Raw genomic sequence first — 13632 nt, 5'->3', positions numbered from 1 at the left:
AGGCAGCGAAAAAATCCTCTTAAAGGGACCGGTTTTATTTTCCTCTAGTCAGCAGGCCCTGAGCATCCCCAGCACCCCAGCCTGGGGGGGTTCACAAACCTGTCCCCTCAGCCTTTCCTTCCCCGTCGCCCCACTTTCTGCTCCTCTTCACACCTCTGTTTCCACCCCAGTCCAAAGCCCAGTGAGCCCGACAACCCCTGAGCCTCCTCCTGCACTGACCTGGGGACAGGAGCCACCCCCCCTGTGGGGACAAGCTGGGGGAGGCCAGGGCTGCAACACCCAGCCCACACCAGGCCCCAAGAGCCAGGGCTGGTGGGGTTACAGCTCCCCACAAGGGGCCTTGATAGGTGGGTGCCCCCCCAGAGCTTGACCCCCCCCCAGCACACACTCCCCTCCACAGCTCATCCTGGGGGACCTGCCATCCCCCTGCAGCCCCCCAGCACCCTGCCTGGCTCCATCCTCACTGTTACTCACACCTCTCACCCACCACAGCACTTCAACATGAAAGCCATATGGAAATGAGTGGCACTGACGAGTATTAATTAAAAAATAAACCCATCTGTTGAGGCAAGGAAAGCTTTCCCCTCCCACAGCCAGCCCTGGACTGGGACAGATCTTAGGGCTGGGATTTGGCCCCTTGGCAGAGGAGGGACTGTGGGGCAGGGCAGCCCAGAGGGAGGGCACAAGGAGGCAGTCATGGAGCCAAGCTCCACTTGGAGGCCTTAAGTCATCTCACAGAGCAAAAGTCATGTCAGACTCATCCAGTCTGCCTTGTGTTCAGCATGGAGACTCCATCCCCAGGGGACTCACCCTTAGCCCAGCTCCTCCCTGTGCAGCACAAGACAGCCCTGCTTCCCTGCAAGGGGACACAAGCAGAGCCTGGGAGTGAACCCCCCTTGGTACTAAAGCCCCTTCCTTCTTAACTGGTCAGGGCTGGATTGTGAGCTCTGGAGACTAAGCTGAAGGAAACACATGCAGCTTCCCAGCACCTGCAGCTCACAGAGCATCCCCTGCCACTGGAGAGTCATGGGATGGGGCTGGGCAGGAAGGCAGCCCCACCAGAGAGAGTCCTGAACATCTCCTCTTCTCTCAGATGACAGCCTTGGGACTGGTGGAGCTCATGGAAGGAGCACAGTGATGGACACGTGCAGCAAAGGGAAGCAAGACATCCAAGGTGGAAGCCTCCCCTGCCATGGTGCTGGTGGCCACATCCCCAGACAGCCCAGCTCTACCCAGAGGAAGCTGTGAGGAGAGCAAGAATGGCAAACGTTGAGCTGTGTGGCAGCCCCCAGCCCCCAGTGCCAGCCCTTCCCTTCCCACGAGACGGGTCCATCCCAGAGCACGTCCCGCCAGGACTCACCGTCGCACGGCACGTGGCAGTCACACTCACAGACCTCCCAGCGCAGGAACCAGCGGGCCCAGCCCGGGCTCTTGGTGACACAGGCTGAGATCTGGAGGCAGCCATGGCTGGGGAGGGTTCCCTGGAGGGCCTGGCTGCTGCAAGAGGAGGAGCAGCTCCCGCCGAGGTCCCGCGGGTTGATCTCAACCCGACCCCGCAGGCAGATCCCTGGGACAGCGGGGCCAGAGCTCATCACACGGTGCCCACCCAGCCCGACAAGCCCCCTCACCCTGAGCTCAGGGGTACTCACGGAGGCAGGTGGGCCTGGGGGTCCAGTGGCCACTGGGCTGGCAGGTGCTGGCAGGGTCCCCCAGCAGCAGGAAGCCGGGCCGGCAGCGGTACCGCACGGCCGAGCCCACCCACCAGTCGTTGCCGAACACCACCGAGCTGGGGTCTGCCTCTGGTCGCCCGCAGTTCACTGGGGACAGGGAAAGTTCCAGTGGGCAGCATGGGGATGAGCACCCTGTGCAGCCTGCTGGGCAAACAGCAGCCCAAGGGGGAGCAGCCAGATGGGTCTGTGGGCTCTGGGGGAGGATCGGGGTTGCCCTGGGCTGTGCTCCCCCTGGCCCGAGGACCAGGCTGTTGGTGAGACTCTATTCGTGTGTGTGTGGCACAAAACAGGCCCTGCAACCATCCTGAGGGCCCCCTGGGACTCTCCCCTCTGGCTGTACCTCTGCAGAAGGATTTATAGCCCAGCCAGCAGCAGCTGCCGTTCCCACACTGGCTCCTCTTCAGCTCCTTGTGCCTCCCCTTGCAGCCCCCCAGGCAGATGGGTGCTGTGCCTGACCAGTACGTGTCCAGGTCTCCTGGTGCTGCAGGGAGCAAGGCAGAGCAGGGCTGGGGGCTGAGGACCACCCTTCCCACCAGCTCCCCAGCCCTCAGAGACCCACACGGAGGTGGCACAAGCCCAGCAAAGGATCCTCTCAGCCCACCCACTGATCCCTGCTGCAGTGAGGGCTGCAGCCACCAGCAGCCCCTAGCTCTTCTCCAAGCCAGCTCCTGCTTCCCGGGCCAAGCCTTGGCATAGGGATGTGACAAGTCTTCCTCCTTGCTGAGGAAGACCTGTCCAGCCAGGTGCCAGCAGCTCCAGGGCACCCTGTGAGCCCCTTTTCCCCCCAACACCCTGTTACCTTCTGGGTCCTGGCAGGAGACCAGTGTGGCCAACATGCAGAGGAAGAGGAGGCCCAGTCCCATAACACACACTCTGCCCTCCTCCCCTTTGCCCCTCAAATCAAAGACCCCCTCTCTGCTTGCCCAGGAGAAAGTGAACTTATTTTCTATACACACAGGACATGCTGTAGGAGGCAGGGGAAGGGAGGAGACATTCCCTTTAATGCCAATCCTCTCCCCAGCAGCTAATCCCTGGCAGATTACCCTCCCTGGACCCGGGGTTTAAAGGGACAGGTCCTCCCAGCCACCACCTCTGCTCCCACCACCCAGCACTCTGCCATGCAGGAGAAACTAGGATAACACAGGCAGAGCCTTTGGCACCAGAGCCCCGAGGCCCGTGTGTTGGAAAGCTGGAAGTGCTGCAAATGCAACCTTGGCTGGGGGCCCTTCTCTCGAAGGTATTTTCAGCCCAGCTCTGCCAAGTAGCAGGGAGCCAGGGCCAGGCAGGGCTGGGAAGGCTGGCCAAGGCCCTGTCGCATGCTGGCAGCCCTGGGCTGCTGTCCCAGGGCTGCAGGGCCAGCCAGCTGCCTGCCAGCCTCCCTCACCACCAGCACAAGGTGCCCAGCTGCATTTCACTACCCTCAGGGAGGCTTTGCCTGCACACCCCTGGGCTGAGGCGTTCTGGGGGGCACGTTGCCCTTCACACATGGATCCAGCCCCAGGAAACCTTCCCACACAGCCTGAGTGGGCAGCTCTGCCTGCTCCATCCCTGCTCCTCACCCTGCATGGTCAGAGCATGATCCCACCTGGAGCTCTATGTCCAGGCCTGGAGCCCCCACGTCAGAAGGACATGGAGCTCCTGGAGAGAGGCCAGAGGAGGCCACAGAGATGAGAGGCTGGAGCAGCTCTGCTCTGGAGCCAGGCTGGGAGAGTTGGGGTGTTCAGCCTGGAGATGAGAAGGCTCCAGGGAGACCTTAGAGCAGCTTCCAGTGCCTGAAGGGGCTCCAGGAAAGCTGGGGAGGGACTTGGGACAAGGGCAGGGAGGGAGAGGACAAGGGGGAAGGGATGAAAACTGGAAGAGGGAGATTGAGGTGAGACATGAGGAGGGAATTGTGGAGTGTGAGGGTGGTGAGAGCCTGGCCCAGGTTGCCCAGGGAAGCTGTGGCTGCCCCATCCCTGGCAGTGTTGAAGGGCAGGTGGGACTCTGAGCAACCTGGTCTAGGTTTGGATCTAGATGGTCATTAAGGTCCCTTCCAACCCAAACCATCCCATGATTCTATGATCTGCTGCCCCTCAGGCAGGGCACAGGATAAGGGGCTGCCCTCATCACCCCACCCCAAGGCACACCCATCACACCCACAATTAGAAAGTGAGCAGATGGCCAAGGGTTTAGCCAGAAAGTGATTCCCTCCAGCAACTTGGAATTCCAGCAGCTTTTGCTGAACTGCTTGAGAAAGGAACAAGGGATGGGGAGGAAAAGTCAGTGAGGAGCCCAGATCAGCAGGGCTCCTCCACCTGTGTCTCACCTCCACACACAAGGCAAGGGGCACTCCAGGGACACCAGCTCCACACTGGCCTCATCCAAATCCCTCTGCAAAGGGCAGGCTGGCTCTGCTCACCAGCCCTGGAGGCTGTGGCTGCCCCATCCCTGGCAGTGTTGAAGGGCAGGTGGGACTCTGAGCAACCTGGTCTAGGTTTGGATCTAGATGGTCATTAAGGTCCCTTCCAACCCAAACCATCCCATGATTCTATGACCTGCTGCCCCTCAGGCAGGGCACAGGATAAGGGGCTGCCCTCATCACCCCACCCCAAGGCACACCCATCACACCCACAATTAGAAAGTGAGCAGATGGCCAAGGGTTTAGCCAGAAAGTGATTCCCTCCAGCAACTTGGAATTCCAGCAGCTTTTGCTGAACTGCTTGAGAAAGGAACAAGGGATGGGGAGGAAAAGTCAGTGAGGAGCCCAGATCAGCAGGGCTCCTCCACCTGTGTCTCACCTCCACACACAAGGCAAGGGGCACTCCAGGGACACCAGCTCCACACTGGCCTCATCCAAATCCCTCTGCAAAGGGCAGGCTGGCTCTGCTCACCAGCCCTGCCTCGTCTCTGCGTTCAGAAAAAGGACACTGCAGGCACCTGACCTTCACGCCCTGAAGGAGGCAGCAAAAAGCAAACCCACTGTCAGGAGAGGACAGAGCTAGAGCTCAAAACTAAAGCTGGCCTCCCAGGGTCACCCCTGGGGACATGGAACAATACACTTTCCAAGGCAGTTAGTTGTCAGCTGCACCAAGGAGAACATGTCAAGAGGTCCTGGCAGCTCCTCAGTGCCCAACACCCCCTGGCAGGGCTGAAGGAGGCAGCAGACACTGGTTGGCCTGGCAGCCTGACTTTTATTTGTCTTGCCAAAGTACACCTTGCTCAGCCAGGACCCCAAGCCCCAATGTGGGGAGGAAACCCAGGGAAGGACAAAAACAGTGAGAAGCTCCCAATCTCCCAGTTTGGCAGGACCCCTAAGCCCTGTCCTCCCAGAGACCAGTGCGATGTGATGGGAGCAATGGTGCCACCACCAGCACCAGCTGAATGATCTAGGGAGGAGGGTGTGCAGGGAAGTGCTGGTGAAGGCAGAGGTGGAACACACCATCCCTTGGACGTATGGATGGGGGTGAAGGGGCCTGCTAAGGACCAGGGAAGAGCCTTCAGCAAGTGTCTGCTCAGCACACCACCCTGCCTGGGGAGAGCCCAGCTGAGGACCAGGCTGACAACTTAGCTGCACAGAAGCAGGGACCACATCCCCAGAGTGACCAAGAGGGAAAGGCCTGTGTCAGGCCAAACTTCCCGGGATGGTGGGAGAGGCTTGCTAGTCCCTAATCCCCAAAAGGAGGAGACAGACATCTCGTTTCAGCTCAGCTCACTTGCTCCACAATGGGGACAAACATGTCCTTCCCCTCTCCCCATGCTGCCCAGACCCACAGGCAGGGAAGCAGGGGGAAGCTGGCCACCTGCAGGGAGGTGAGGACAAGCTCAGTCCTCTCCTTCAAGCACTTCCCAACCTCCTCCACCAGCAAAACCCCACGGAGGCCCAAGCTCTCCACCTGCAGAGGCAGGGGAGCACCTCACACGATCTGGATGCCCAGCTCCTCAGCTGTCTTCTGCAGACGGTCCATGACGTTCTCCTCCAGCTCCATGGCCAGCCCACTGGCTGCTGCCCCCTGCTCCTCTGAGGAGGTGCTGGCCATCACATAGTACACAGTCTCACTCTCCCCCTGCTCATTGGTCCTGTTCACCACACGGATGATGGGGTTGGCTGGGGAGCTGGATTCCTGCGGGGAGGCTCCTGGGAAGGCACCTGGCCGTGCTGGCTCAGGGTGGGCAGCAGAACAAGCTGTTGGGCACAGCGGGGCCTCCTGCAGCTCTGCAGTGCTGTTCTCCACCAGGGAAGCATCTGCTGGGGCCTCCAGGATGATGCCCTGCAGGTTGCCCTCACCTTCAGACAGCACCACACATTCGGTGGGGCCCTCCAGTGCCTCTCCCTGCTTCTCCCTGTCCTTCAGCAGCTGCTCTGTCAGCTCCACGCTCTCGTAACGCACCAGCTGCAGCCTCATGTAGCCATCTTCGTGTTCCTTGTACCTGAGCAGAGACAGGCAGAGAGAGGAGCCCCTTCCCAAGGGACAGGCAGCAGCCTGAAGCAGCAGCCAAGGACAGGGCTCTATATTCTAGGTTGCAAAGCTCAGTGGTATCTAGGATAAAACCTCTTCAGCCCCTACCCCTAAAAGTCCACCCACCAGCTCCTGAGCTTTTTGCCAGGCCTCTGTCACCTCCCAAGCCCCACCTCCTTTCACCACTGTTTCACTGGGAGCAGTTTTAGTCCATCCCCTTCCCCTCCCAGCTTTCAGGCTCTGGAAACCCTTTGGAGTTTCCTAGAGAAAGCTTCTCTCTCTAGAGTGGTCCACCTGGAGCAGCCCCCTGCCAAACTCAGAAGAGCCCCACCAGATGTAGCTGTGCTGGCACCACTGCTGCCCTTGTCCCTAATCTCTGCCCAGCTGCTGGAGCTGCCATCCAGCCCTGCTGTGCCTTTGGCACTGGAGGGGTTCAGGACAGGCAGTACCTGAAGCGAGGATGCCCTGAGGGCCACTTGAACTGGTGTTTCTTCCTGAGGTGGACAGTGAGGTTGTTCCCACGTGTGAAGCACTTGTCACAGACGTGGCACTTGTACCGGGGCTCCGAGTCACCCTGAAGGGCAAAGAAAGGGATGTGAATGCCCCATGAGCTTGACCAGAGGGCCTGGAACTCACACAGAGGCATGGGAGGAGGAACCAGGTTCTCTGAGAAGCCTGACAGGACACATCAGGAGAGAGGAACTCAACCTGACCTCACACTCCCACAACCCTGGGGCACTTCACACGACTTGAGCTTTTTTCCTCACGCTTCTGTGCAGCACCTAGTGGTTCTCAGCCCCAGTGGCAGAGAGAACAGAGCAGAACAGCCCTTTGCCTCCTTCTCACCTCGTGGACCTTCCGGTAGTGGAGCTTGATGGAGCAGAGGGAACGTGCAGTGAAGCTGCAGGCCTCAAACTCGCAGCGATAGGCGGGCTCTTTGCTGTGCGTGTCCAGGTGCTTCCTCAGGTCGATGAGATTCTTGCAGCTGCAAAGGAATGATCAGGAACCAAAGCTGAGCAAACGGGGCAGCTCACACAGGGGTGTGCCCCTAGGTCCTCCTCCAGCACCAGCCTGGGAAGGTGGAAAGCTTTGGACCTCACCTGTAGTCACAGTAGTCACACTTGAACGGGCGCTCCTCGCTGTGCCGAAAACGGATGTGATTGCGGAGGGAGGAGGGCAGGGGGCAGGTCATGTCACACAGGGGACACTTGTAGTGGTTCACTGTGGCCAAGAACGGGTGGGACACATCACCACAGAGCAAGGAGAGCACCAGCTCTTCAGAGCTGAGCTGGGGGAAGGGGCACTTCACTCACCGTGGTTCCTCATGTGGTCCCGGAGCAGCCTCTCTGTGGCAAACCTCTTGGAGCAGTGGGAGCACTGGAACCTCTGCTCTGCAGCAGGGAGAGGGGAGAGGGTGGTGAGAGGGGAGATCAGAGCAGGGAGAAGGGCACAGAGAGCAGCAAGGGTGGAGAAGAGGGAGTTCCAGCAGAGTTGGAAACCTTCTCTCCAGAGATAGGCACCGACTACAAAGCCAAACCAAAACAATCACTTGCAAAGACCAATTTGCCTCCTCTCCACACAGTTCCCTTGTGCTGCCAGTGCAGGAGCTGGGCAGCACCCACCACACAGGAGCAGTAGCACCAGGGAACTCACCAAACAAGCCCCAGTGCTGCAGCAAGTGCCCAGACTTTTGATTTCAGTCCTGGGCTCCTCCTTCCAGGAGCAACAGTTCTGGCTGCAGTGGGGTGAGCCCTGTGCAGCCTCCAACCCTCTTGCCTCTGCAAGGAGACACTTCCCAAAGGTCCATCCATGTCTGAGTGCCCCAGCAGAGGAGCAACCAGGCTGGGAAAGGGTTTTGAGAACAAATCCTGTGAGGGGAGGCTGAGGGAACTGGGATTGTTTAGTTTGGAGAAGAGGAGGCTGAGGGGAAACCTCACTGATCTCTACAGCTCCCTGAGAGGAGGCTGGAGTGAGGTGGGTGTTGGTCTCTTCTCCCAAGTGAGTAACACCAGGACTAGAGGAATTGGCCTGAAGTTGCCCCAGGAGAGGTTTAGACTAGAGATTGGGAAGAATTTCTTTACTGAAAGAGCAGTCAGGCTCTGGCCCAGGCTGCCCAGGAAGGTGGTGAAGTCACCATCCCTGGGGTCATTCAAGAAACATGCAGATGTGACACTTCAGGGCTTGCTCTAGTGGGCATGGGGGGTGGGTTTTTGTGGGTTGTGTGATGGTGCTGGTTTTGTAGGGTGTGGTTGTGGGGTTTGTTTTATTGTTGTCCTTTGTTTGGGTGGGTTGTGCTCCTCCCCCTCACCCCGGGTAGGTGATCTGAGAGGTCTTTTCCAACTGCAGTCACAGAATCACAGAATCATTTTGGTTGGAAAAGACCTTTCAGATCTTCCAGTCCAACCCTTCCCCCAGCCCTGCCAAGGCCACCACTAACCCAGGCCCCTCAGCACCACATCTACATGTCCTTTAAACCCCTCCAAGGATGGGGACTCCACCACCATGGGGAGCAGCCAGGCTGCTTTCCAACCCCACCTGTGCCCGCGCTGGCCCGGGCAGCTCGATCAGCCCAAACATCCCACCCAGAGACCTGCTCCAACTTCCCAACAACTCCCAACCCCTCCCCTGCCCAGGGGAACTCACGTTCCAGCGCAGTCTGACGGCGGATGTGGTCGAAGAACTTGGTGTTGTTGGCAAACATCCCCCCACAGGTGGGACAGGCCACCACCTTCTCCTGCGTGTGGCTGCGCAGGTGCTCCCGCAGTTTGCAGCGCCCCTTGAAGCTGCAGTCACAGTCTGACAGGGAGCACAGACACAAGGACATGAAGATCCTTCACTCAGGGGCCACCACCCACAACCCAACTGAGTTTGGAACATGCCAGGATCACCTGGCTGCTCCAGGAACTCCCACCAAGCAGGGGGGCAGCTTGTGTGGAGCCCCCTTTGCAAGGAGACAGGGGAGGGAAATGGTTGAAAGGAATAAACTGGGGCCTTTCCTTCTAGGTACTAATGAAATATAAATGAAAGGCTCAATGTTAACAAAGGGACGGGCACCAGCCTGAAGCAGCAGCCTGAAGCAGCAGCCAAGGACAGGGCTCTATATTCTAGGTTGCAAAGCTCAGTGGTATCTAGGATAAAACCTCTTCAGCCCCTACCCCTAAAAGTCCACCCACCAGCTCCTGAGCTTTTTGCCAGGCCTCTGTCACCTCCCAAGCCCCACCTCCTTTCACCACTGTTTCACTGGGAGCAGTTTTAGTCCATCCCCTTCCCCTCCCAGCTTTCAGGCTCTGGAAACCCTTTGGAGTTTCCTAGAGAAAGCTTCTCTCTCTAGAGTGGTCCACCTGGAGCAGCCCCCTGCCAAACTCAGAAGAGCCCCACCAGATGTAGCTGTGCTGGCACCACTGCTGCCCTTGTCCCTAATCTCTGCCCAGCTGCTGGAGCTGCCATCCAGCCCTGCTGTGCCTTTGGCACTGGAGGGGTTCAGGACAGGCAGTACCTGAAGCGAGGATGCCCTGAGGGCCACTTGAACTGGTGTTTCTTCCTGAGGTGGACAGTGAGGTTGTTCCCACGTGTGAAGCACTTGTCACAGACGTGGCACTTGTACCGGGGCTCTGAGTCACCCTGAAGGGCAAAGAAAGGGATGTGAATGCCCCATGAGCTTGACCAGAGGGCCTGGAACTCACACAGAGGCATGGGAGGAGGAACCAGGTTCTCTGAGAAGCCTGACAGGACACATCAGGAGAGAGGAACTCAACCTGACCTCACACTCCCACAACCCTGGGGCACTTCACACGACTTGAGCTTTTTTCCTCACGCTTCTGTGCAGCACCTAGTGGTTCTCAGCCCCAGTGGCAGAGAGAACAGAGCAGAACAGCCCTTTGCCTCCTTCTCACCTCGTGGACCTTCCGGTAGTGGAGCTTGATGGAGCAGAGGGAACGTGCAGTGAAGCTGCAGGCCTCAAACTCGCAGCGATAGGCGGGCTCTTTGCTGTGCGTGTCCAGGTGCTTCCTCAGGTCGATGAGATTCTTGCAGCTGCAAAGGAATGATCAGGAACCAAAGCTGAGCAAACGGGGCAGCTCACACAGGGGTGTGCCCCTAGGTCCTCCTCCAGCACCAGCCTGGGAAGGTGGAAAGCTTTGGACCTCACCTGTAGTCACAGTAGTCACACTTGAACGGGCGCTCCTCGCTGTGCCGAAAACGGATGTGATTGCGGAGGGAGGAGGGCAGGGGGCAGGTCATGTCACACAGGGGACACTTGTAGTGGTTCACTGTGGCCAAGAACGGGTGGGACACATCACCACAGAGCAAGGAGAGCACCAGCTCTTCAGAGCTGAGCTGGGGGAAGGGGCACTTCACTCACCGTGGTTCCTCATGTGGTCCCGGAGCAGCCTCTCTGTGGCAAACCTCTTGGAGCAGTGGGAGCACTGGAACCTCTGCTCTGCAGCAGGGAGAGGGGAGAGGGTGGTGAGAGGGGAGATCAGAGCAGGGAGAAGGGCACAGAGAGCAGCAAGGGTGGAGAAGAGGGAGTTCCAGCAGAGTTGGAAACCTTCTCTCCAGAGATAGGCACCGACTACAAAGCCAAACCAAAACAATCACTTGCAAAGACCAATTTGCCTCCTCTCCACACAGTTCCCTTGTGCTGCCAGTGCAGGAGCTGGGCAGCACCCACCACACAGGAGCAGTAGCACCAGGGAACTCACCAAACAAGCCCCAGTGCTGCAGCAAGTGCCCAGACTTTTGATTTCAGTCCTGGGCTCCTCCTTCCAGGAGCAACAGTTCTGGCTGCAGTGGGGTGAGCCCTGTGCAGCCTCCAACCCTCTTGCCTCTGCAAGGAGACACTTCCCAAAGGTCCATCCATGTCTGAGTGCCCCAGCAGAGGAGCAACCAGGCTGGGAAAGGGTTTTGAGAACAAATCCTGTGAGGGAAGGCTGAGGGAACTGGGATTGTTTAGTTTGGAGAAGAGGAGGCTGAGGGGAAACCTCACTGATCTCTACAGCTCCCTGAGAGGAGGCTGGAGTGAGGTGGGTGTTGGTCTCTTCTCCCAAGTGAGTAACACCAGGACTAGAGGAATTGGCCTGAAGTTGCCCCAGGAGAGGTTTAGACTAGAGATTGGGAAGAATTTCTTTACTGAAAGAGCAGTCAGGCTCTGGCCCAGGCTGCCCAGGAAGGTGGTGAAGTCACCATCCCTGGGGTCATTCAAGAAACATGCAGATGTGACACTTCAGGGCTTGCTCTAGTGGGCATGGGGGGTGGGTTTTTGTGGGTTGTGTGATGGTGCTGGTTTTGTAGGGTGTGGTTGTGGGGTTTGTTTTATTGTTGTCCTTTGTTTGGGTGGGTTGTGCTCCTCCCCCTCACCCCGGGTAGGTGATCTGAGAGGTCTTTTCCAACTGCAGTCACAGAATCACAGAATCATTTTGGTTGGAAAAGACCTTTCAGATCTTCCAGTCCAACCCTTCCCCCAGCCCTGCCAAGGCCACCACTAACCCAGGCCCCTCAGCACCACATCTACATGTCCTTTAAACCCCTCCAAGGATGGGGACTCCACCACCATGGGGAGCAGCCAGGCTGCTTTCCAACCCCACCTGTGCCCGCGCTGGCCCGGGCAGCTCGATCAGCCCAAACATCCCACCCAGAGACCTGCTCCAACTTCCCAACAACTCCCAACCCCTCCCCTGCCCAGGGGAACTCACGTTCCAGCGCAGTCTGACGGCGGATGTGGTCGAAGAACTTGGTGTTGTTGGCAAACATCCCCCCACAGGTGGGACAGGCCACCACCTTCTCCTGCGTGTGGCTGCGCAGGTGCTCCCGCAGTTTGCAGCGCCCCTTGAAGCTGCAGTCACAGTCTGACAGGGAGCACAGACACAAGGACATGAAGATCCTTCACTCAGGGGCCACCACCCACAACCCAACTGAGTTTGGAACATGCCAGGATCACCTGGCTGCTCCAGGAACTCCCACCAAGCAGGGGGGCAGCTTGTGTGGAGCCCCCCTTGCAAGGAGACAGGGGAGGGAAATGGTTGAAAGGAATAAACTGGGGCCTTTCCTTCTAGGTACTAATGAAATATAAATGAAAGGCTCAATGTTAAGCACCCTGAAGAAATTCTACAGGAACATTCGGGGTTTGTTCAGCCTGGAGAAGAGAAGGCTCCAGGGAGACCTTAGAGCACCTTCCAGTGCCTGAAGGGGCTCCAGGAAAGCTGGGGAGGGACTTGGGACAAGGGCAGGGAGGGAGAGGACAAGGGGGAAGGGATGAAAACTGGAAGAGGGAGATTGAGGTGAGAGATGAGGAGGGAATTGTGGAGTGTGAGGGTGGTGAGAGCCTGGCCCAGGTTGCCCAGGGAAGCTGTGGCTGCCCCATCCCTGGCAGTGTTGAAGGGCAGGTTGGATGGGGCTTGGAGCAGCCTGGGCTGGTGGGAGGTGTCCCTGCCCATGCAGGGGGTTGGATCTGGATGATCTTTAAGTCCCTTCCAACCCAAACCAGTTTTATCTAGAAAGGCTGGACCAGATGATCCTTGAGGTCACTCCCACCTGGCATTCCACGCTTTCACTGTTAGGACCATACACGTGTATTTTTTGAAGCTGAGGTGACTCTCTCAGACCCTACCAAGGGGTGCAGAGCTCTCCTGCTCACAACCCAACCCTGTGCAAAGCTCTCCAGAGAGGTCCTGCACGTCCCCACTCACCTTTCCAGCCACACAGCACCACATGGTTCTCCTTCCCTGCTGCCTTGTACTCCGAGCAGAAGCTGTGATCCTCCACGTGCCGGTAGAACCACTCAGGGTTGTCAAAGGATCTCTGTTGGGAAGCAAGGCAAGGAGAGGGTGAGGAGATCTGCACCAGCTGGTGTCCAGCCACAACACAACAGACACTTCCCCAGAGGTCCAAAGGCAGCCAACAGGCAGGGGAGCTGCAGGACAGGAGAGAACAGCGAGGAGAAAAGCAAGCAGGAAGCCCCGTTCTCACCTCGCAGTACTCCCACAGACACAGGAAGTTCTCCTGGATCTCCGGGATGATATTCCTGCTCTGGAAGTCCAGCTGGCAGTGGCTGAGGTCAGGCTGGCTCTGCAGGGCCCGCAGCCCCCACTGCTTCAGCTTGGTGTGGTAGCAGTGGAAGTAAACGTGCGGGTGCGTTGTGGGGGGAAAAGAAGCCCCCCCCCTGCCACAGGCAGGTGTACTCCTCTGCAACACACAGGGGCACAGGCTGTCAGGGCTGAGGAGGCTCTCTGAGGAAAGCTCAGGCTCCTGCAGGCAGAGAAACACCCCCCACTTCCTCCAAGAGGCCTGCAGCAGGCAGTGCTGCTCTCCACATGGAAACAGCACCATGGGATGGTTTGGGTTGGGAGGGACCTGAAAGATCATCCAGTCCCACCCCTGCATGGGCAGGGACACCTCCCACCAGCCCAGGCTGCTCCAAGCCCCATCCAACCTGCCCTTCAACACTGCCAGGGATGGGGCAGCCACAGCTT

The 13632-nt window shown here is 58.4% G+C and overlaps 1 protein-coding gene across 1 annotated transcript in view; it reads right to left on the bottom strand.

The window, feature by feature from the left end:
* Window positions 1–5623: 5623 nt before the first annotated feature.
* Window positions 5624–13632, bottom strand: part of LOC104388557 (histone H4 transcription factor-like) — a 9717-nt gene continuing 1708 nt past the window's right edge. Inside the window, 9 exon segments of the mRNA XM_009997434.1 lie at window positions 5624–6137; window positions 9663–9787; window positions 10060–10198; window positions 10314–10434; window positions 10527–10604; window positions 11857–12009; window positions 12850–12961; window positions 13130–13289; window positions 13291–13345. Coding sequence (XP_009995736.1) covers window positions 5624–6137; window positions 9663–9787; window positions 10060–10198; window positions 10314–10434; window positions 10527–10604; window positions 11857–12009; window positions 12850–12961; window positions 13130–13289; window positions 13291–13345 — 1457 coding nt within the window.

This window comes from Chaetura pelagica, unplaced genomic scaffold, assembly GCF_000747805.2.
Source record: "Chaetura pelagica isolate M959 unplaced genomic scaffold, ChaPel_1.0 scaffold775, whole genome shotgun sequence".
Classification (NCBI taxonomy): Eukaryota; Metazoa; Chordata; class Aves; order Apodiformes; family Apodidae; genus Chaetura; species Chaetura pelagica.
The sequence above is the reverse complement of the archived record's forward strand: the minus strand, read 5'-3'. Positions and strand labels throughout refer to the sequence as shown.